Genomic DNA, 25,189 nt, shown 5'->3' with positions numbered 1-25,189 from the left:
ATCAATCTTGGAATCAAAGGACTTTCTTGAAGGGATTCACTGTGTTGGCCAGCGGCAAAACCTTGGCACATAAATTATTCATTGATTAGCAACAAATGCCATTAAACATGCGCCCAAAGTGCTGGCCCTTCAATCCTTTGAATTGTGTGCCTTGGTAATAGTTTTGGCCCATATGTGCATGTGTGTGTGTGTGTGTGCCGAAACACTTTAAACTGTCATTTGTTTGCCGATTGTGTTTGCCTTGCGTTTTGGCCGCCTGCACTTCTGGCTCTGGTTATTGCCCAATTGTCTGGCTCCGATTGCGATTCGGTTCGCTGATGGTTCGCCTAAAAGCAAGTCATAAATTTTTGGCTGCTGCCATCAAAAGAGCGCTAAACGGCTTACATGGCCACGCCTACGCCGGCAAGCACGCCCACCACACACCCACCACCCACCGTCCACCGTTCGGTGCCACAACAGTTAATGCCAGCGGAGACCATGAAAATTCCCAGCTTTTTTTTTATTCGCGTAGGCAAATCTCGAATATAGCCGCACACCCAAATATATATGAACCCATGTATATTGTATATATAGAGAAATTTTAATTTAAATGTTTTTGGCAGCCTTTTGGCCGCTCACCGCACCCGCACCCGCACCCCCACACACATACGCGGCTTTTATGCGCTGATTTTGTGGGCGAAGGGGCTGGGAAAAATGGGCGACTGAGTGGGCGAGCGCTGAGCTTGATGAAAATCTGAAAATGCCCGGCAAAGCGAACATTTTTCAATGGGATTTTCTTGTTTTTTTTTCCCCTCCCCCCTCTCAATTTTGTTTATTTTTTTTTAATTTTTTTCCACCAACCAAGCCAGTACATTTTTTTGCCGCTTCATTTTTGTTTGCCGTGGTAGAAATTTTTCTGTAGGTGACCCTGAACTGGGCGGCGGTGGGTTGCGGCTGCGGTTTTGTTTTCCCAGCGCTTCTTGTTGTTTTTCCAGCACGTTGCTGGCTGTTGCCTGTGGGCAGTTGGCTGTTGGCCGGGCATAGAAAAAGGCTCACACACACGAGTTATGCAGCTGCTCTCGGTGCGGCTTTTAATTTGCTTAATTTTGCGCTTAGCCACAGCAACTGGCAGAGGCTACTTTTGAAAGCGAAAGGATATAGCCGAGTGACAGGGGCGTGGCAGTCGGCCATGGAGGCTGGAAATCCACGCTGAGCCATCCTCAGCCTGCGGCTAATGTGGCAACAGATGTTGGGGAATTCAGTTTTATTTCTCGTTTTGCCTTAAATGTAAATGCGAGATGTGGGCTATGGGCTTTGATTAATTATTGTCGGAGGTGCTGGTAAATTGCTAATACAGGCCATGGAATGGGTAAAACATGGTAGTCCCGACTTGCATATAGGCATATATATATTTTTAAGAGTATTACATATAATTTAGGTCGCATGTGCATGAAAGAGAAGTAGTCTCTTTAAGTTATGGAAGTTGCTAGAATATCTTTGTTCAGTGCATAAAGTGTGTATATCAAAAGTCTGCAATGAGACCGAATATATATGGGGATATATATCTCGCCTTCTGGCCCAGGAGCCAGCTGGCTCCACTTTGCCATTGCCATTAGAGCTCAGGCAAAGTGCAGGAAAAGTTGCCCCTCTGCAGAAAAAGCCATAACCATAGCCATATTTTGATATAATCGCCAACACACACTCGCACGCATATATGAAACCGATCCGAACGAGATTAGTGAGCTGCCGGGGCACGCCTCGAAATTGATTTCATGAATATTTCAAAAGGTTTCACGCACATGCCAGGGAACAAAGGGGGCGGAGGGCAGTGCCGATGGGGATTTTTGGGGTTGGGGTAGATGGTGATCCGGTGTCTGTGTATCAATTAACCTGCCCCTCTAACACTTTGTTGTGGTTGCCAAAGAAAAATGGCAAAAAATAAAAATAAAACAGAGCAGGGGTCAGCTTCAAAAGCGGTAAGCATATTTTTCAAACGCCCAGTTGGTTTTGGCCCTAAAATGAATTTCAATCAGGCCACCGTTTTAATTGACCGCCAATTTCGGCAGTGGTCGAATGTTTTTACTTGGAATTCTTTTTTTATGGAAATTTAAGGCAAAATTCGTTTAGTTATTGACTTTATCACGTTTGTGGTTGGACAGAGGTGTGGCGGCCCACAAACAAAATGTAGCTGACCTTGCAAAGCCTCTTCAGACAGCCAGTGCCACAGCCACAGTCACTCGCATTCGCATGTCGAAAGTTGTCGGCGCAGCAAAGTCAAAGCAGCAACTCTGTGCAGGAAAAGGTGGAGGCGGGGAAAAAAGGACAAGTTCATCGCACCAAAAGGACGATGAAAAGGAGCAAAAGTCCAGACAGCTCCAAGGCACATCCGTATCCATGATCCCATGTAGCCATGTGTGTGTGTGTCTCCGTGCGTTTTGGGGTCCTGTGCTTGACTTTGGGCTTGCAGCCAAAACTGTTATCAGCCATTTTAATAATGGCCAGCTTAAAGTGTAGGACAAGAAAAATGTTTGCCAACAAAGGAACGACGAAACGGGCTAGGAAACGAACCAACGAATGAAAGGACCTCAAGAAATTGTGAGAAAATCATTAAAAATTCCCAGGGCAGAGACATTGAGCTGGGCCAGAGGCCAATATACCTGGCCCTAGACTCTCATCGCATGCTGAGTATTTAGCCGAGGTCAAATTGATATGTCTACCAGGATGAAAATGGCACAAAAGGACAGACAGGATAAGTCAAGGGAAAGAGAGATGTATGGCTGGCAATTGTCGGAATACGGAATGCAGACATGGAAAGCATTTGTACATACAAAATAGTGCAATATACGTACAAATGGTGATGGACTGACTCACTGGGAATTTGGAAAGAGTTGGCAAAAATACTAAATAATAACAAGATAAATACCTATAAAGCTTTATATTTAATTAAATATTTGATATTTTGATATCATATTTTGAATCCTTTTTGAGATATTTTTACGAAATAAATTATTTCTTTATCTGCAGTAATAACGCATTGATCACAAGCAGAGCAGGAATATTAGTACCTATTCTAGTCCTGCCTGTAGTTTGCGTCTTCCATTACCAACTACGAACAAATGTCACTCGAGTGTAATTTACAAGCCCTAGAAAAAGTGCCATCCAAACAAGGGGATTGTATGTGGATGGGGCTGGGATAAAATCGAAGTAATCCATATGAAGTGGGGCACAGGTTCAGCACTTGTAGTTTTACTGCATATATCTGTTTGGTTCTCAAGTAGGCCCTTTTACCAAGGATGAGGAAATTAATTTGGCTGAACAAATGAAGCGTCATAGGGATACAAAGTAAGCAGTTGGCAGGAGGGATAATAGGCTTAGAAATTATAATGAGTTTGAAAGGCGCTTATTTATAGAAACCGTTGCGTAAGTTTTTAAGATATAAATGGATTGCCAACTAAAATCGGATTTCCTCACTGCTCAAATGTCGTCAACCAAAAAGAAAGTCTTCACAACAAACAAACAACAACAAACCCGTGCGCAAGGAGAAAATAAACCCACAAGAAGAAATGTTATACAGCGAAACAAGTGTGTTGGAAAATTTATTTCATCAATTTAACAGTAAATTGTTTAGTGCATGTCTTCTCCGCAACAACAACAACTGGGCCATAAACAGCTTAGCCCACACAAAAACACGTATACGCACAATGGCACAGTTCTCGGAAGCAAAATAAATCGATAAATCTTAAAAATCTTTTTGTTTGGACCAAGTCGAAACCGAGCGAAAGTAAGCACAACAGGCTCTGAGCCAAAGGGCTTTAAAGCATCAAATATTACGCATACGCAGCGTGTGCGGCGGCCAGAGCCAGAGTGAGACAGATACAGAGCGAGAGGGAGAGAGATAGAGATAGAGATAGAGCCAGTTGAGGCCAGCTTACCACACAGAGCTTTTGCCAGATAAACGGACCATGGACTGCAGCAGCCACAAGAGTTGTTCGAGTCCCGCCGACTACATGTGTAAATTACGACAGAGTGATGGCGAGGGCGTGGGCGTGGGCGGGGGCGGGTACATAGAAAGGGAGAGATAGTGGCGCAGAGAGTGAGACGGCAACAGCAAGTGGCTAAAAGTGTACGTAAAAATGCATGATATATGGTAAATGTTTTGTGGCATTTTTGGCTTAGTTCTCTGCTGCGCCAAGCGCCATGGAGCCTTGGCTATATCTCCGGCAGTATCTGTTACTCGTAGCAAGCATAATGCATACAAATTGTGGCATTTTCTGTGCCAGCTCAACTGCTCAACTGGTTCAACTGTTCAACTGCTCCCAGTGAGAGTCCGTTGTGGCACGCCATTTTCCCTGCCATTTTCCGAGGGCATTGAACATGACATTTAACGATTGCCCATTGATAAGGGCGTGGCGCTGCCCTGGAACAAAGTGCACTTCAGCAACTTCAAGGGTCAGGTGGAGGTGAAATCATTTCAAGGGATCACAAATGCATAATTCTGGCTTTAGCTGACTTAACTTAACTACTAACTAATATGTTAAAAACAGACTTTACTACATTACATTTACAAAGGCGATACTAATTTAATATTTGTAGTTAGACTGGCTATGAACAACATGTATAGCTTTTAGTTTGCTTACCATAAACTCTACAAAACCATTTTCCCGAAAAACATAATAAAGTTCAATGTAAATGAAGGCAGCCCAAAGGAAACCACAAGCTCCAAGTTGCTTTTTTTTCGGAGGGCGGCGAGTTTAGTAATAGAAACCTAAACACTAAAATTGAATTATCCGCCTTGACCGAAGCACAATTTAAAAATTACTCGCTCGGAAAATTCAATCAGCCAGCGGAATAAGGAGGAAGGACACCTTTCCTCTTGCGAAAGTAAATAAATAAAATAAAAACCCGAAAACAATTTGAGAAGCAAGGCAGCCGCTAAAGAAGGACTAGTAAGGGAAGCCCAAACATCTTTAAAAGGCCAGCAGGAAAATGCCTAAGATGCTTAGTATTTTTGGTTCTTCTTTGATTTTTTTGTTGCCTGGGCCGCTGAGGCATGGAAAAAATTTACACAATTTAATGTGTTTTTTTTCGGCTGCTTACAAAGGCTTCAAGGAATTCCGGGGATTACTCGTTGTGTGTGTTGACTCTGGCTTTAAGCTGCTCAACTGAAGCGCGAAACGACAATTTGCGCTGCTTGTTGTTTGTTCCCCCATCTGCCAGCCATTTTTGCTTCTTTTTCTGCGCATTAGTAGCGGTGAGCAGGCCGAGGAAAATCACTTGGTCGCCTAACTAAATAAACGGCTTTCCCAGCCACCCTTTTTGGCTCGTTCGCGGGTGTTGATTTTCCTTAAAGCATAGGCAAGCACCTGCGCAGGCTCGCATGTTTACGGTTTGTTAGTTTATTTTGCCCACACTGCTGTGCCACGCCCACCGAAATTGTGAACCTTTAATAATGAACTGGCTAAGTGCGAGCAATACAATTAAGCGCACCTCGCAGAAATCAGGCTACTGCAGAAGTCGTTTGGGGTCGTTAAATTCTGGTATTCATATACACGAATCCTTGACGAGGAAAACGACACTTGAGCTGTCAAACGCTGAACAGTAATTGTATTTCAAATTAAAATGTATTTCCTGAAATGTTCGGTGTAAAATCATAAGCAGTTTTATCTAATCATATTCTTTATAAATTAATAGTAGTGATCAAACTCACTTATTTGTTAAGACTAAAGCCGCCGAAAAGCTTCTTACTTTCACTATATAGCTTAAACATTTTTTTATAAATTTTTCTCGAGTGGCCCTTCATGCGAGCGAACATTCCTCTTATGAAAGTCACATAGAGTTCCTTTCGAGCATCCTTAATCCAGCTTATTTCCACCGCAGCTTGGGCAGAAATCGGCCTGAAGCCAAGGGTTCAGCACTCATTATTTATACCCTGACATAGGATCTCAATAAGAAAACATTTCCTGTTTTTCTTGCTTTCAGTCTAAATTTCAATTGGATTATTTATGGCAACAACCGCAGTTCTTGGGAAATACAGGCAATACAGGTGTGGATGTGAGTGTGGGAAAGTGGGAAAGTGGGTGATTTGGGAAAGTGTGTTAGACATTTTCACGTGTGCGACACAAGCACACAATGTCTGGGAAATGAACACAAATTCATTACAGCAGCAACATCGAATAATGGCTTTGTCTGTAAGTAGCTTGTGATTGAATTGAGCCAGCAGTCGTTGCCCCGAACCGAAGTCCTTTACCTTTCGCTCACCTGGCAATTGTCGTCTGTGAGTGTGTGGGTAGATCAAGGTAACACGGGTTGTATGTGTGTATGTGTGTATGTGTGTGACAAGCCGAATGAAAAATGAAATCAAAGCATTTAAAGCGCGACATGCGCTGACAATGTAAACGACACCAACGCTGCGGCTCTGCCACTGACAGCATTCCACTCGGAATCGCACCCATCCGCTCCCTTTTCCCCTTTGGATTAGCACTCGAGATCCTTTGGTTATTTATGTGTGTGTGCCCCATAAAAAGCGAGCTAGATCCCCCCCACATGAGCACTCACACATACGCAGAAAAACTCTGAAATGTACACACACCGTGAAACCTTTTCAATTATTTTCCTGTGCAGTTTGCTTGCTTTTCGGGTTTTGGCTTGGGGGTTTTCCTTTAGATTTAGGTGTGCTTTCCCAGCTGAAGCAAACAACATTCTAAGCATCCCATAAAATAAGCACCAATTCAGATTTTAGTGGTATTAAATTAAACAGGTTTTCAATAATCTGATGATGAGAAAAATATGATTTTTAAATCTGAGCTGTTAGCTGAACTTTGCTTTAGTAACCTTTTTAAGGTCTCGTTTTACCGTCCCAATTACTTATGATTAAATTGCCGGCACCCACTCACACAGATTGATTTGCCATTAGCGAGGGTAATTCATCATTTGTCACCCAAACCAACCATACCACCCACCAGCTTTCCCTCGGCAATTGTCCCACATACTGTGCACTTATCATTGTTGACATTATGGGGATCGGGATCGGGATCCACAGTCAATCCCGTTCCGCTCGTTACATGGCAAGTGTGCGTGGCCTGTTAGCGCCTAAAAGCAATTCGTTGTAACTATTTTCTATAGAATGGCCCGGCCCATTAATGTCTCTTTGCGTAAACAATTTTAATTTCCCAACGACTGCGGCAAGTTTTGCATTCGCATTCTCGTTCCCATTTCCATTCCAATTCGCAGTTGCATTCGATAAGAGGCGACAAGCCCGCAAATGGGCTGGTGCAACAACGCCAACAACGCAAACCTGGAGCACACAAACTGGTGGCAAATTATGGTAAAACATACAGGGGGCGTGGTCGGGTGGGCGGAGGCATATGAAACGAGGACTTGGCATGCAAACCAAGTCATGGCAGGTGGAAAAGGCCGAGGAGGCAGACAGGCAGGGCTGGCATGCCGTTTGTCTGTCTGCACACTTTGAGATAAAATCGAGGACTCTCGGCCACAATTAGTGCTAAATAAAACGCTTGTACCCAATAATGTGTTAGAAATTGGAAAATTATCACTGCATGTTAATTTCAAACTAATAGTTCATTTGTTTGATTTTGAAATTTTTTGTTATTTAAATAGATTTAACACGATACATATTTTGTACTCTGATTATTCTTACAAATTTGTACTGAACAACTAGTTTGTGTGACACTTTTTTGCCAGTGTATTGTCTGGCCTGTCTGCACGAGTGTCTTTGGCGCAATGCAAGTGACAGTTTATGGCATGCAGGTATGGCATGCATTTTATTTGCTTTCGATTAGACCCAACTAACGTCTCGTCAGCTGCAGTTTGTTTGCCCATTGTTTATGGCGACTAATTTCGTGTTAAGAAATTTGCAAACAACCCGTTCGAAACTTGCCAACCCGGGGCCCATTTGTCATGCCCAAAAGGGCGTTTTTCAAAAGGAGTCTAGACGAGGGTCCGCTCACCCAAACCATCCACATTCCGCCTGTCAGTGGCAGCTGTTCGTCTGTCTGTCAATGGGCGCCGAGCTGAACTTGAATTTTAAACGCCGAACCGCAAGGAACATGTGTGTGTGTGTGTGCGGTGTTGTCTGTGGTCATTAAATGTCAGCGGCAGACAGGAAAAAATCAAATGCTCAACAGACCTTTGGAGCGGCGCACATTACGCATTAATAAGCTGGGAGCGCTTTTAAAATGACGCCAATAACTGTCATACTTGACATTACCAATGCAAGCAATCCACTCCCCTAGACAGGTTCATTAATATTAGTTCAGCGATACTGCATAGCATATAATATAGAAAGTGTTTTCATTTTGTATACAAGTTTAATGTACCTTTAATGATTGTTGTGTTTTCAATACAGATTTCTTGCTGGTTGGTTGCAATATATTATGGGTTTATTTTCACCTCCTAGCCGGAACTGTTAATTAGTTTTTCGCATGTGGCATAAATCATTTTATAAAAGCACCGAAATGAAAAACGCTAAATCAACAGATACCCGTTGGCCCCACTTGATGATATTGTCACGTACCGCGTCATACGCCGCGTATGCGCAACAAATCCAGGCCAAAGCCAAATAAACATAATTTTCTCCTTTTTTTCGCAACTGGCTCTGTTGCTTTTGCTGTGGCCCATCAACAATCAAGCTAAAAGCCCCGTTCAGGTGGAGTTTTCAGTATTTTTCTTCCATCTTTTTTTTATTTTAAAGGGGGACCATGTGAGTGTGTGTCGCATATGTAACAATGTTTGCTCGGCCAGATTAAAAATTATGCTTTGTTTGCCCAACTGTCAGCAGAAAAGCACGAGCAACAACAATACGTACGACATCGAAAACCCCCCTTAAAAAAAAAAGACAACAAAGCGACGAGCAGAATAAAAAAGGTGGTGTAAAAAACTTTTCTGGCCTACACACAACACAGTGACAGTGACAACAAACCAAACAAAAGTTGGCAAAGCCGCGTCTCGTTGTTCTTACCTTGTCCCGAAAATGTGTGTCAGCTGATGCATAAGAGCTACTATACACCACCACCCACCACGCATCATAATCATTTTTTTTCGGCCACTCTGTTGTTGCTAGCAATCAGCATTTTTCTTTATTTCTGCCCGTTTTGCAAGCTGAAGTTTATTTTGTAAACATGCCACTAAAAGTTTTCCACTTTGCTCTAAAATACTCAAACCGAATGCCAACACCAGCGTCAACGTGTCCCACTCACCCACTCACCCACTCACCCACTCACCACCTCACCCACAGCGACCCAAAAAAATAAAACATCCTCCTTTGTGTTTGCCGTTTTTTAGTTAATTTAAAAAGTTTTTTTTGCAGCTCCTGGCTTGCGGAGAAATTTTTCTGTCGTCTCTCGTTTTTGATTTGCAGCAGTCAGAAAAATTGGTAAACGATTCGTCGAAATGTTGTTAGGGCACTACCACACACACCAACATCAACAGAAACACAAACACATACACATACACATACACACCAACACACAGAAGCACAGTGGGATATTTTTGTAGTGGCAGTTGGTCTGTAGTTGCGGCCGCTCGAGCCCTGGGAAAACTGACATTTGTGCGCCTTTTCCTTCAGTATTTTTCTTTACATTTTACTCCCTCGTTTTCGGCCAAGGAATTGCTTTAACAGTTTTTTCGTTGGTTTGCTTTGCTTTTGACTGCTGCTGCTCAAAATGTTTCGTTTATTTATGAGCTGTCACTGAAATTGAATTAGAAATCGCTTGTGCTGGCAGCCACACCGGAGCTCCAAATGGAGCTTCACTGCTCAACTCTATGCTATTTACTATTTACTGAAAATTTAAGTCAACATGTCTATAGTTTCATTTACCACAAACAAGCAGATACTGAGCTGCACCTAGTTTGATGCAAGACAAACATAAATCACTTACATAACCCTTCCAAACCCAAGCTTACACCATAAAATATAATTAATTGGCTTGATTTCATTATTACCAGGCTAAAATATTGCTGGCCCTTTTCCTTGATATTCAAAATATCAATGTTCAAACCTCGACGTGGTTTGCAAACTGCAGTGCAGATTTCATTCGAAAGCAAAGCAAGCCCTTTAATGGCCCTTTTAACCTCTTCTCTGAATTTCAATGGCCACGTTATCTGGCGAAGATGGCTCGCTTTGGTTACCAAAACATTTGCCATTGTCTGGTCTGGTCGTCTGTTTTGCCAGAGTTGATGCCGTTAACTGCAGTCCGGCAACTGCACGTTCGGCGGCCTTTAATTAGATTTCATTCCAGCAAGGACATCGTCGTCCTGCTAGTCTGCTGATATTATTCTTGGCGGACATCGGCGCCCCTTGACAACTGGCTGCCGTCCTGCGAAATGCCACTTTGCATGTATCTCCGTCTGGCTACAAAAAAAATCAAAATTTTGCTTTTTTGTGTGAAAAATGATGGGAAATAACTTTCCAACGACACTGTGTCCTTCGCCGGCGAAAAGGACCCAGGCTAAAGTGGGTCGTGAACGTGCGTTTGACGTGGCCATTTGGCGCACCTTCATGCAGATGGAAAAATATTGTAGCAGTTGGCTGTTGGGATGGGCAAGGGGGAAGGGGGAAGGATGCGGCTCTTTTTCTCGCTGTGTGTATTTAGGTGAAATTTATTTTACTAATTATTATGTAAGCGCATCGCCGTCCAACGGCATCAAGTGTTGGTTAATGAAATTAAAGCGCCTTCAAACCACCCAACCATTGCCTCTAATTTTCCATTACGTAATTTATGTGCCAGCTGTGTCTAACACGTTTTTAAACCCAGCATAAGGCAAATGATCGATAATTTCCACCCATAAAATAAAGTTAACCTTGCTGGCGAAACTGCTCCTCCTCCTCCTCCTCCTCCTCCAACCGCTTGGCAATATGATAATGTTCAGGTTTTAACTCAATTTCGCATGCCAGCGCTGCAGCGTCGGGTAAATTCCCCTGGCCCAAGGTGGACAGCAAAATAAATTTGTACACACATATCGCCAGCATTTATATACACACACATATTAACTATCCCATGTATATATATAGTGCTATGTTATATATATTTTTTATAGCTCTCCGGGGATAATCAGCGACCAGGAGCAGCATCGGTGGCAAAGCTAATGTAAAGTCCAACGCAGACACATAAAAATGTGAATTTATGCATTTTTTCGGGGCTGGAACAGTGTACAGTGAACGGTGGGCCAAAGTAGCCACCGCAGGGAGTGGGAGCAGCAGCATCCTGGCCAGGTGAATGGATGGTGGATGGTGGATGGGGATGATGGGCATCCTGGAGCATCGGAGGTGACACAGGTGACGCTTTTGTGGATTTGTGGCCAACATTGGCGTTTATTACTGGATGCCGCGCGGAGAGGAAGGAAGTGCGCACATGTCGCCCAGGAACAAAAAGCTACGGCAGCGAAATACCCATAATGAAGTTGTAAAAATTGCAAAATTGTATTTCCTTCTTTTCCGTATTAATTTAAACAATTCAACCTCACTCGCTGGGAAAAAAAAAAGTTTTGTTCGTTTATGCAAACGACAAAACCGAAGGGAAAAAAAGGGAAAAGTTGGCTGACCACATTTTTAAATGTTTGGTCAGAAAAAATATGTACTGAACTCCAAACAATGGATTTAAATGTTCAATTAAGGGCAACGCGTGAATAAATTGTTGAGGGCGAAACTCAAATAGCTTCAATAACACAGGTATACATCAGCTAACATATTTGCATTTAAATTTCATTCAAAAAAGATTCCATCTTTCGCCTAATTAGCCAAGTAAACCTTATCTCTCGACAGACTTTTTCTTGACTTCAAGTCACAAACGAGTAATTAAAAGTGTGTAACTTTTGCTGCATAATTAAATTTTATTTGTCCTTTGCGTCAGACAAAAGTTGGAAAACAAAAACAATCGCGTTTTAAAGCTGACTGAAGGCTGCAAAAAAATTTGAGTAAACACTGTGAATGTGAAAAGTTGTCATTACAAATGAAAAGGATCCCAAATGGCAGGCAAAACCATTGGTTAATAAAATATACCGCTTACATGGGAAAAAATAATAATAGCCAGTTGGCTTGAATGAATAATTTTAATTTGTCCATTCGCTGAGGGGGATAAATGTACACACTACTGGCTCGATTTCATCACTCACCTGGCTTGAAGCCATCGGCATGCTCGTGTGAATTTCCATAGGCAATGGCTCCCATGATCAGGCATATAAGGAATGGGCCGGTGAAGGACATGGCTATAGCTGGCTGCTACCGATCCGATTGGCCAATTGGTGATAACTGTTTGGTTGGTATTCTGCGCTTCTGGGCTTCGCAATTTGCCGAGGCTCACTGCACGGGCATTAGGTATGCAAATAAATTGGGTTCTGGCTGCTCGACCTCGAACTCGAACTGGAACATCGCTGGAACATTCAAATATGTAAGCTCGTTGCTCTAATTCACTCGCTCGATGATTCCTTCCTGTTTGGCGGCGCGTTTTTATCGTTTGCACTCGGGTTTTCGCTTTTCACTTAATTAAAAACTTTTGCTCTGCACATAAATTCATTTTAATATTTACAAACATTTTTTGCCCGGCTCCTTAGCCGCTCGACTGTTTGTGCAAAACGCATAACCGTTAAGATGAATTTTTAATACAATTTGACGAGGCTTAACTTTGGTCACCTAAATATGTGTGTGTGTGTGGATAGGTGTGTAGGTGGGTGTGCGCGTGTGCTCGTGCAATGTGTGTGTGTTTGTTTATAAATATTTAAAATAAAGCGCGCACGTGCTGCTCATTTCGCGCTCTTTTTCTTGCCCGCCTCGGCATTAAAAATGTAATTTCAAATCCTTTTGCCTCGCATCCTGCAGCTTCGCCGTGTCCTTTCCTCTTCGAGTGATAACTGCAATTAAACAGAAAGAGAGACAGTTGTATAGTGAGCCAGGATAACGGTCGTTTCATGTGGTTAGTGGGGTTTTAATTAAAATGCTCGCATATTTGCCCACTAAGCCAGTTCCTTTTTGGGATTTCCCGTCGCTCCTGCTTTGCCATAAATAAATGCTCATTAATTCGAAGGCTATTACGTAATGGCAGGACACAAACCGAGAACAACTTAATGCCAATCAATAATGATGGATTAGCCGGGGACACACACAGGAGAATTCCATCTATCAGCTTGGTTTACGCTAACGAATAGCCCAAGTTTGGATGGAGTTTAGATGGGAATTAATTGGGGAAGCAGAAAGCAAAAGAACACTGAACAAGAAAATGGACCGAAATGATGAATCTTCTATTAAACAATATGCACCATAAATATGAAATAAATTGGAGATTTGCATATTATTCTTTTTGGTAATAAGTGCTGAATCTGCCACATTCTATTTTAATTCACTTACGTGCAGTTGCTCATTGGCAACCTATTTTTTGCAGTACATCAGGACATGCAGATTCCCGGACGCAGAGACAAAGGGAGATCTCTGCCACATGACATTCCCAATCGCCTTGTCAATGGCCTAATGTGTGGCCACGGTCTTAAGCAGGTAAAACCTTGGAATCTCACCTCCCCCCTTCCCCCGGCCACCCACACCACCACCTTGCTAACTAACGGTAATTGACAAAAGAGTCATGAAAACTTTGACTTGAAAGTTGTTGCCACGTTTTTGTTTAACACGCAGCCAAACAAGCTGACAAACTTGTATGACAGCCAGTCAAGCGAAGTTCTCCTGCCAGCGCCTGGGAAAAACGCTAGATGGCTGCTTGGCTGGTTGGCTGGTTGGTTGGTTGGCTGCCAGGAGAAGGACGCAACAGGAAGTGGGTGCAGGCAGGTAGGTGCAGGTGTGATGGGTCAGAGGAGCAGTCTCACCTGAGCAGCAGTCACACCCAGCACCCCACACCCCACACCCAGAAACACACACCTCAGGGACAAGTTGTGTTACTTGAGCAAGTTTGCATTGGGTAATTAAGAGCTGTGCAAGTGTTTATTGAGAGATTGTCGGCGGAGAGTGTCTCTACTTATGTATGTGAGTGGGGTTTCGTCGCGGGGTTGGGAAAGTTTAGTTTTTCCCAGCCGAGCCCAGACCGCAGAAGGGAAATGGGGAAAAAACTTCGAGTGCTGCGAACGATTAAGGCGGGTGAGATACCATCTTCGTTAATATTCTTGGGACATAATTGTGCGGGATATTATAATCACAAACACCCTGTTATAAATAAATTCCTGGCAGCTATCTCGGAACTTTTTCCATAATCTTGCTATGAAAACACTCCACCTAACTATCCTACAAGCTCATTATGTACGTATAAATCGATCTTGAGATGTGTATTTGTATGCGGCTGTTTAACTTCGCTACCTGAACTATAATCCCCTTCGATATGGATCTAGCAATGTAATAATTCTGCACCGTTTTTTCCCCGTTTAGGGCCGACAAATTCCACGTCACTTGGCTAGTCAGTGAACCCATTTGCCTATGCCTATAGAAACAGTCAACAAATGGCACATTAGGACCTAAAACCGATGGTAGCGGCTGAAAAAACAGGACAGCAAACAAAAACCATTGACAAAAACCCAGTCAATTATGCCAACAATATGCACACATTTCAAAAACGATGCCAGTCCAGGAATCAGTATAAAAGCAACAGCAAGAAAAACAACAACGACAACTAGAGCTGCAAGGACAACAAGGATATTCCATAAAACTATGGCAATGTTAAGCAGGAACAAAAAACAAGGTGGCCGAGCACCAGGGAAAATGCGAAGTGGGGTCAGAAAAACCTAACCAAACCGAACGGACTGAAATGAAATGAAATGAATAAGCTATGGTGGTAGTGGAGTCCTGGGAAATGGAAAATGGGAAATGGAGTCAGTGTGAAGTTGGTTGAATGTTTTTTGCCCGGCGGCGATAGTTTTATTTTTTCCGACTCTGGCTACGCTTTTAAAAAGTGCTTTGCTTTCCAGATGCAATTGAAATCATTAAAAGTGAAAATTGCTGCTGCAATTGGTTTCAAAAATAAAAATATCTTATTATTCTTCATTTATTTATTATTGAATGACACATGTTGGTAATAATATTAAAATTATATCATATTTTTTACTGTATAAAGAATATTTGATTATAATTTTAAAATGTATTTTGAATCTTGCTATAATTATTTAAATACCTATTTGGTGTACATTAAAGTATATTGAAAACATCGACCAGGACAATGCACATTTTTTAGTCGTTCCTCTTTTGTATTCACATTTTCATTGCAAGTTACCTGGCAATGCCTTTGGGCACTTAGCGAATAAATTGAGCGCAGCAATTTCATTTAAATGTGCACAATAAACTTAGTTCATGACCCTCGAGCATTTTCGTTGGCCCCCCACTGCCTTCGTCTCAGTCGGTGTGTTGTGTCGTTTATGTCTGCACATCGTCTAAATTGTAAATCACATTAAATTTGCGAGCAACATGCATAATGCAGTCCAGGCTGGCGAAAGGCGGCAAAAGGGGCAAAAGGGGCAAAAAGACGCAGCCATGACGAATATCAGAGCGACAGCAGGAACCGGAAGTGCAGCACTGACACAGACACATACTCACACATAAGCAAATTCTCTGCTTTTGGTTTTTTTTTTTTTGCTGTGAGGCAATTGAAATGAAATGAATTGCGGTTGAGTCGTAGGCAAACAAAGCAAAGTCAGCAACATAAAGCGGAAGAAACTTAAGGAGCACACCGAGCCATATGTCGCGAAAATTGCGCTGGGAAAAACTGTCGCAAGCCGTCGAAATCGATAAACATGGGGAAAAGCAGAGGAGTAGCGGAAAAACCCAAGCAGAGGAAAACTTAAGTGAACGGACTGAGTGAGTGGCACCCAGCATAAAGGTAATTTAGTCGCTTGACATGCTTTTCAAACTGCCAAACGTTTTTCATTTCATTTCGCTTCACTTCACTTCACTCCGCTTTCCCCATCGAGATTTCCTGCACTTGTTTTTACAGCATTGCATTCGATTTGCATTTGCATTTCCTGCGATTCTTAGATAGTTAGATAGGTAGATAGTTTTGTGTGTGGCCATCTATATCCATCTGCGTTTGTCAGGAGATTTGGAGCTATTCGACAGCGGGATAGCTATGCAAATTGATTGGCCAAATGCAAATTAATTTAATGCCAGCCTTTAATGCCAAATGAAAGTCCGCTGACGGGCCGGGCACTTCAATTAAATACCCCCTCCCCATTAAGTGCAACTGCTCCACAATTCGCATTAAAATTTAAGCAATATTTTAAAAGCCTGTCTCACGTCTACTGCATATTTTATGCTTTATATTTACAGCGTACGAAATTTTTCGGGATGAAACGGGTTGCTGAGTGGTCGAGCTCCACTTTTGCACCTGCAACTGCAACAATTTCTTCTGGTTCCCGTTGTTGTTTTCCATTTTTGTAGGTGTATGTATATATTTATATTTTTTGTATATTTTTTGCTGCTTCAATTTCCGGCAAACTGCCGACACGGCTTATCCGAATCGCTGGACCCCTCTTCTTTCGCCCCCAGGCACCTGGACCATGCCCACTTTCATTTCAACTACACGCTCAAGTGAACTTTGCTAAATAATACAACAAATTGTGCAGTGGGGCCCACTCCAAGCACCCTTGACGCCACAAAATTTAAAACCTTTTCGAGAATTTATATATATATATATAAGCGTATATGTATGTATTTTGCAACTTGAATTGCATTTTTAAAATCGAGCAGGCTGCGCGGCCTGCACGACCTAAATATTTGCCCTGTTGTTAAATTAAAAGAGATGGAATAAAACCAGAGTCAGCATTGCTGGTGCGAGAAATAAAAGGCAAAACTAAATCAACAGACGCCTACGGGCCAAAGGCAGACATTATGAAAATGGCGACAAACGACCGGAAGTGGCGACCAGCACACCCACACACATTGACACACACACGCACACAAAGGCGCACACAAACGCTGTGTGTGTGTGTGTGTAGAGCGCAGCACATGGGATAGTATGGCCCGTAGCTAACCTGGCGCTGACTTCCTGCGATTTAAATATGGCCAAGCCGCAGAGCCAAAGCCAAAGCCAAAAGCCAAACAGACGACAACGCATGCGAACAGAAGGGCAGGTGGTTGGGGGAGCGGGGGAGTGTAAAATGGCGGTATAGGGGGGTGCAGGGGGGCGTGGCAAGGAAGTGGGGCAGCGTAGGAAGCAGCCAGCTATATAATGAGGCTGAAACCACGCTCGCATTCGCCCGCTGCTCATTTCCAGGTCGACATAATTTGTCCATAATTTGTCTGCGTCTTGCGCAGCGAGGTCGGCGGAAGGGGGAGCTGTGTGGAACTCCGTCTGAGGGTTTATCTATGCCCCACCGGGAAGCTATTTATGTCCTCTTTGGGGTCTCCATTCACCCCAGACAAAATTCGGTTACACAACCAACGGGGGGGAAATGTAAATTATGAAACAGGGTCAATCTTAATAAAGAAATTGGGGGGAAAACGGAATTTCATATACCCCGTGGAAAGTATACGTATTTCACATACCACATTATACTAGTGCCAGTAAGGCACTTTGTGAGTACTATTGTGATTTATTTTCCAGTGTAGCCCTATAGGTATAGGGGTAAAAGAGAACCACCGCTAATAGTGTGATAAGCGACATGCACACGTGAAAATGACCTACTTAACCACCAATTCCCCCTTTTAAGCCGAAGCTAACCATTAATCTAAACCACTTTGGACACGGCACAAACAATTGCCGTGTTGGCCCCGGTGTTAACAACTTTTTCACGGCTCACACTGACCACGGACTAATTAAACGAGACGGAGTCTAATCATGTTGAATGTGTGACCACTGATTGATTGATTGATTGCACTCTCGTCCTCTGAAATTGGAAACTCCCTGAACATTAAGCCACGATGATGAGGCGTTTGAATCGTCTTTGCGTAGCCAAAAGTGATTAGAAATCAATACGCAGTTTGACCTTATATCATTTGTGTTCAAAATCTTTGATAAACATTGTCATTAGCGTAAGAATTGATATAGTATCAATTTCATTTTGATTATTGTGGATTAATTGTTTTGATTGCCTTAGAAGAACTAATTTGATTGAGTGCATTTGTTCACTTAACAAATTTTGAATCATTAAACTGATGGCGGTAAACAAATTTCAAGCTAGTGGCGACTCAAAAGTATTTTCCTTTTTATTTTTTTTTTGAATATTTCAAATACTTAAACGCTTAACTAATTAAATTCTGTCTGAAGGAAAGTGCGGCACAGCGCCCACACTGAGAATAACTTTGTATTTTAATATATTCATGATGCATCGCTGCTGTTGACAAGAAAAAACAACACTGGCAGCGTCGAAAAAACAACAATAATAATAAAATGTGGCAGTAAGAGCAACAGCTGTAATGACAATAACTCCTGGCGTTGCACATGCACACCCACGAATACGCACACCTATGCAAACAGCCACTGCTGTTGCCCACATAAGTATGCTGCACTTTTTGCAGCTGCCTTGTAACACATCGACGCGCATAGGTGTGTGTGCCTGTTTGTGTCTGCACAGTGTATACTTGTATGTATCTATGCAACAGCAGGAGCAGCAGCTGCAGTTGCCGCCAGCCATTACAGCCCCCCTTCGGCAGCACCCCTTCCCTTCACATTTGTAATTGAAAATGTTTTGTTTTAATTAACTGAAGCGAATTTTTGCAGCTGAAATGTGTGTGACGGCGGATGCGAATGTGTTGGTTGACTTCTAGGCCTTCGGCGGAAAGGAAGAAGCTCCTTAAAGCAGAACCTTCACTTATTGTTATTATGATGCGCTTTATTGTCACGCGAAGCGTGGCGAAATACTTTTGATATTTCTTTATGGCGTCAAATTTATGTTTACAGCACAAGTGGGATGTGCAATGAAAGCTCGCCAAAAACAATGCCAAGCGGAAACGGAAGATCCTGCGATGGATGTGTGCCTGTGCGCGTGTGTATGTGTATGTGTGTGTGTGTGGCACTCAAAATGTTTGGGTTATATGAAGACATAAAAGTGTTTTATAATAAAGCAAAGCGTGAAATAATTCACAGCTCTATGTGGTCCTTTGCGAAGCGAAAGAATGAAGCGCAGCAGCCGCAGAAGCTGACAATTTTTATAGTCCCTCCAGCGCACAGATATATATAATATGCCTGTGTATACGAGAAAACACACCGACACGCACACACAAACACAGACACACAGTGGAAATGATGTTAAATAAAATATTGTTTATGTGGCAACATAATAAATGGCCAACTGCCGCCAACCGACTCGTAAAGCACACACCTAGACACTCCCATTCGCATTCACATTCACAGTCACCATCACATTCACATCGACATTATTATGACCGAGAGCAACTCATAATGGTTTATATATCTCGGCGTCAATAGAAGCCCACCGAATGTTCCTCTATGGCTGCACACTTGACAATTACAATAATGACAGATGTGGCCGACGTGCTGGGGCAAAACTTTGGGCCACTTCAAGTGTAAATAAATGTTTAGACGTTTGTTTGCGTTGGGCAAAGAGGGATTGAAAGGCAATGGCTGGAGCGGTGCTATGGAACTCAGGTGTGACACTTGCAATCACATAACTTATTTCAGAAGGGGCATGCCCCATATAGTCATGGTTTCTCACAGCTTTTATTTATGTTCCCTACAATAGTCAATGTATACATTAGAGTTTTGAATGTATCAAGTGATCTTAAAGGAATTAGCAGAAGAGAATATGTAATACATTTTTATTGTTGAATATAAGGTAGTAACTCGCTTTCCCGCCTGTGATTATTCGTATAATTTCGCATATGCATGTGCTACCTTATTTAGCTACTTTTCCAGTCGCTTAGCCCTGGTTCTTTTTCCGCTCCGCATCCCAGTGACCCAGTTGAGCCTTGGGAACCTTCGCCCACCTCGCCCTGCGCTGTCATGTTAAGTGTCAGGCCCTGGACACGGACACGAACAAGGTCTTGGGCCAAATCTCTCAGCAACCCAGCTGCCCAGCCTTCTGCCCTCTGCCTCCTCCAAACCCCAGTAACCACGAAAGGGGGTGAAAGTACAGGCGCATTGTGTCCCGTTCGCTGTGTTCTTTTCTGAGGGGGGTGGTGGCAAATGGTTTGCGGGGCCACAAAAATTTTCTAATTTATTATTTTGCGCATTTAAATATTTTAAGTGTCCCACAGGACTTGAACTCGCTTTTTTGGTACCCCGCTTTTACGCCCTCCCGCTCTTGATAAACTTGCAAGGACACTAAAAATTAGTCGCCTGGCCGCACTCGTGTGTGTGTGTGTGTGTGTATCCCTATCACCCTCGCTCTGCAGCGCGCTGTCTCTTTCACTTTTTGCGCTGCAAAAGCGACAGCAGAAGCAGCAGCAGCAGCCACGTTACAAGTTAATATAATTTTAATGAAAATTAACATGAAGCCTGGCACTTTTTGCCACGCTTTAATTTCCCCAAAGACGAGCCCCCCAACACACATACGAGTATATGTACGAACATGTGTGTGGCATGTGTGACTCTGTCTCGCTCCAGCAATGTAGCCATCTCGCTCGCCCCGAGTTGGTTTATTGCACACACCGCTCCGCTATTAAGCGCATAGTTTACCAGCTGCCTTCATTTTTATTCCCCTCTTACATAAGCTTTTTGCCTAATTTGTTGCTGTCGAGTGCGTTCTCGTGTTGGGATTTACGCAACTAATTTCACGTAGGCAAAATGAAAAGGATGCTTCCGCCTATGGCGTCGTCGTCTGTGGGCGTGGCAGCCACCTGGCTTTGATTTATAATACCCGACGAGTTCAGTTCTGTTCGGTTCAGTTCAGTTTAGTTCAGGGGAAGGCTCAGGCTCGCACACACACCCACACATTCACACTCACACAGACTCACACACGCGCAGACATCCTCGCAGGATCCTTTGTAACGCGCTCCTGTTGCACTGGATCAAATTTTACTTGCCACAAACACAAGCACAGACACACACTCACACTGGTACACCAGCACACGCACACACACACACTCTCAGGCAGCTCAACTTTGATAAAATTAATGCCGCTGGGGACATTTGCGAGCGGTGCACTGCCGCCATCAAATTTCAATATGTCGGTGCACTCCGACGGTTGTCCTTCGGGACAGCGGATCACAAAACTCCGCAACAGGACGGGGTCTAACTGGTTTTTGAAAGCAGCGGAAATAATAATGAGTATGAAAGAGTATGAACAAATTTAGAATTTTTTACTGATATTCATCACCGAGCCGTATATTTTCATCACTCTTTTGTGTCACAATAAGCTGTTTGTGTTGGCAGTTTAATTAAACCCTAGGGCTTGAAAGGCTGCAAATTGACAAAGGCAACTTTATTCATGTTATGTGATTACCTTAACCTAATGGCAAGAAATTACTTGGAATGTAATTGTAAATCTGTGTGAACTAAACCAACGAAAAACTTAATCTCTGGCTTAAAAATCGCTTTTCAAAAAATCTCTTGTTAGTATTGTAGTGACTAAGGAAGTATTACAATAGAATCTGGATCCCTAACTCAACAATTTTAGCCAACTGCCAAGGCAATACCAATATTTGTGTCCGTCACTCAGGACCCCACACTCCTGCTGGTCATTAGTCCTGTCCAACCTAGAGATAATCAGCCACAAAAACAAGCCTCAAATCATTTTGGTGTTGGTCGAGTTTGCTGTGCTCTTTGCAGCAGGATGGGAAATATGCTCATTTATCAAGAAAGCAGCGAAATCGGGGGGCGATGCCCTCGAGAATCTGATTTTTCAGGCTCTGTTGGTGGATTGGGGTGACAGGACGCGACCTTGAAGGGAAGCAATTAGTTAATACATTTTGTAAGTAGCCTTGGCTGCCTTATCTGCAATCGGCAATAAATAAATTACATGACTTTTGGATTTACTCTGGCACGTAGAGCAGGGATGGCCGGGGCAGGAAATATGGCGTGAAAGTATGGTGTCGTCCTAGCGCAAACATATAATGTTGACTGTGACTCTTTCGCCTGTCTTGGCCTGAATATCCTGCAACTTATCGTGTCCTTGCCGCTGTCTCCATTCTGCTTTTTGCACCCCACCACCAATTTTTTTATTGGCCTCGTCTGTCTCAGCCCCGTCTGTCTATCTTTTTGTGTCTGTTTGTTTCTCAGCTCGCATATCGCAGTTTCCGTTTCGCAGCCATGTGTCGTTTATTTTATTTGCTGCCAGCATTTCAGCTGCCGGCGAAATCGATTTTTATTTTGCACTCGTGCTTGGTTTTCCTGGCTTTTGTTTTGTTTTGCCACTGCCTTTGCCTTTGCCTTTGCCTTTGCCACTGCTGTTGTTTCTCGAGAGGATATCGGTTTGATTTGACTGAAATTCAAACGGAGTCCGGCGTCGAGCACGAGTCGCAGACAGCGAGTCTCAGGCTTGATTGAAAAGCCCTCGAAAGACGCTGGGTATTTGCTCGGCTAATGCCGAGGCATTCGGTTGGTGTTTCCCGGTGATTCCTGAGCTTTTGGGTAACAAGTTTCCGTTTTCGTATCGATTGCCATTGTCCTCTAATTAGCGGCGCTCGCAACTTTTGTAATTAGTGCATTGTGTTTGAATTTCGGTTTCATTGATTTAACAATTAAGTAAAAGTTTCTCGCGGCGATTAAATTGAAATTATTTGCGCAGCTCCCCCTTAAATCCCAATTAGGCATTGGAAAGTGGTCACTGGCAGCTGTCCCGGCAACATCTTAAATTGAACGTTCTCCAGGAGCCGTAATTAAGCTGGCTTTGGCTTAATGAGCCACGCCATTCGCAGTGTGGGCCAACTTCCAGGATTTCACTTTCCCCTTCTTGAGCAGACTCCTCTTGTCATATGTCAGAGTTGAGATGCCGAAACGCCCATGGCTAAAAGAGGAGATTAAAGATGCGAGAGGCGACAAGCTACATGCAAATAAAACTCAAAGAAGTTGCTGCACTTAGAATGTTGTATTCATACTATTAGTATTCATACTATAAGTGAAAGTTATTGTTAAGTGATAGACCGGTGATTAACAATCCCATATGATATTCATTACATTAAGTTCCACATTTTTACTTCGCAAGGCTTTCGAAATTCCGCTTTTTAAACACAAATATTTGTGGCCAGTGTACCCAGCCCCAAAGACGTGTCGCTCTCTTCCGCCCTTTTGTGCTGTGATTGGGCCAAACACGTGGATAGACAAAAGGTGCCGCCGTCAAAGCGGGAGCTATCACATAAGTGCCCCCATCCAATGGCTTTGCAGTGGGCTGTGTTCTCTATTTTCCACCTTGTTTTCCTCTTTTCTGTCTTTTTTTGGTAGCTTTGCACTCGGAGAGTTAGCCCACTTTTGGGCTTTTCTATTGTTTGGCTCTCGCCTTTCGTGTATGTGAGCCGGTGAGTGTATGTGTGGGCCAAAAATAGAGCGCTCTGGCAGATTTAGGCGCTGATATGTTTGAGAGAGGTGTGTTTGCAAAGTGCCCGCCGCCCTACCAATTTGGATGCCATACAAACTAATGCGCTTTGATGCCAACTGACAAACCCATCAGCCAGTTGGCACTTCTTTGGCGCAGCTTTTCGTTTTCGCCTTTTTTCGATTTTCCGCTTTTTCCCCCCTTTTTCCGCATTTTTCCGTTCACGCCCATGCCAACCCTTTGGCGAGTGGTGGAAGGACCAGTGAGTGGCCACATTAATCACATTAATCAAATCAAATTAGACGTCCGAAATTGATGCAAATTAACAGAGCAGCCAAACAGCGTCATTCGATATTCGATATGTGGAGCGAATCAATCAAAATCAATCGCCGAGTATGCCCGAAATTGAATAATCGATTCCCAGCCAAGGCAAATACAAACAAGTCTTGATGCGGGGGGGCAACAGGGGTGTAGAGGTGTAGTATTTTGGTAAATTGTGTAAGCTTGCCATTTAAATGTGTACATACGCGGGGGCTATCGAATTACCAAACGTGTCGCATAAAACACAAAGGACCTCGGGAAGCAGGAAGTTGGCGAATGCCACGTGTCTTATGTCAGGCCACGGGGCGCATTAAAGGCTACAAATCGTTTTAAGCTCTTCACGTATGCAAGCACACACGAAAATACGCTCGAATTTCTTTTGGCCCGCAAACATTGTGGCATTGATTGCACTCACTTATTCATGATTTTCCTTCTTGTTTCTGCGGCATTTCCTTTTTTATATCCCCTCTAAGGGCAACAATAACGTAGCTCTGTTATGCAGAAAGCTGCTCCCACATACTTATGTACATATATGCTTTCCAAGAAGCTGCGATGGCGATTAAGTTCGGTTTTTCTTCGCATGCAGAGGCTGAAGTATTAGCAACTCAACTCAGACTTCGGAGAAAATGTTGAGTAAATTTAGAAAATATTTGCAGATAAGATAATAAATAAGCACGGCCAACATGGCGGATGGGTAATACTTCAGTTGTACCCAAAATGTTATCGTTAATATTCTAAAAGCGAATGATTCGCAGACTGACGCTGAGTTCATTTATCTATCATTATTCAGAGCAGTCCATTAACAAATACAGAACCTTGAACTTTGAAGCTTCATTCACCCTTTCTATACTTGCATTAGTTGACAATCTTTTATATCTTCGACAGCATAATGATTGCCGTAAATCGTGACCCCATACAGCTGCACTATCTGTCCCATCGCCTTTTAGATATTATGCAAAGCACTTAAATGAATGCACAAACACATTGAAGCCGGCACTCACACTCGCACCCACACTCGCACTCACACATGTACGAACGCAGAGTGCTCTTAGTCGGATTCAGCTCGCTCTCGCTCTCTCTCCCTGTCTCTATTTGGATATCCTGCCCGGTTTCTAGTTGGGGCCATAAAATGCTCGACAGCCAGAGCGCGAAACAAATTGCATTAGGGTCCTGAACCCTTGCACCTGTGCATGTACAGCTTGTGCGGCCAAGGTAAATATGATAAATCACCATCGCTCTGCTGTTTCTCCTTGCAGTGACAAATGACGCGGGTGCGGAGATGCGAGGGAAAAGGGAAAATTTTGATGCTGCTGGTGGATATATGGATATATACATACAATAATCGATGCGATTTGATGAATGACAACTGGTCCTGTGTGTGATAGTGTGTGCTGGTGAGGGGCCATTGCCATATATCGGTTGTATTATGTGCACGAATATCAACATATTTATGTCTGTGGCACTGCGCATAAATATTCATTTTTATGTCCAGAGACGGGGACAAAGTGGAGTCGTGCAGCTG

General features: G+C 43.2%; 1 protein-coding gene across 2 annotated transcripts in view; it reads right to left on the bottom strand.

The window, feature by feature from the left end:
• Positions 1–25,189, bottom strand: part of LOC120452716 (hemicentin-1) — a 78,272-nt gene that overhangs the window by 44,662 nt on the left and 8,421 nt on the right. The window contains exon 2 of one of the 2 annotated variants that reach the window (XM_039637078.1): positions 12,109–12,843. In XM_039637078.1, the coding sequence (XP_039493012.1) occupies positions 12,109–12,199 (91 nt within the window). In that variant the 5' untranslated portion in view covers positions 12,200–12,843. The remainder of the gene's footprint in view (positions 1–12,108; positions 12,844–25,189) is intronic. The other variant, XM_039637079.1, reaches the window with a different exon arrangement.

The sequence above is a fragment of the Drosophila santomea genome, chromosome 3R, assembly GCF_016746245.2.
Source record: "Drosophila santomea strain STO CAGO 1482 chromosome 3R, Prin_Dsan_1.1, whole genome shotgun sequence".
Taxonomy (NCBI): domain Eukaryota; kingdom Metazoa; phylum Arthropoda; class Insecta; order Diptera; family Drosophilidae; genus Drosophila; species Drosophila santomea.
The sequence above is the reverse complement of the archived record's forward strand: the minus strand, read 5'-3'. Positions and strand labels throughout refer to the sequence as shown.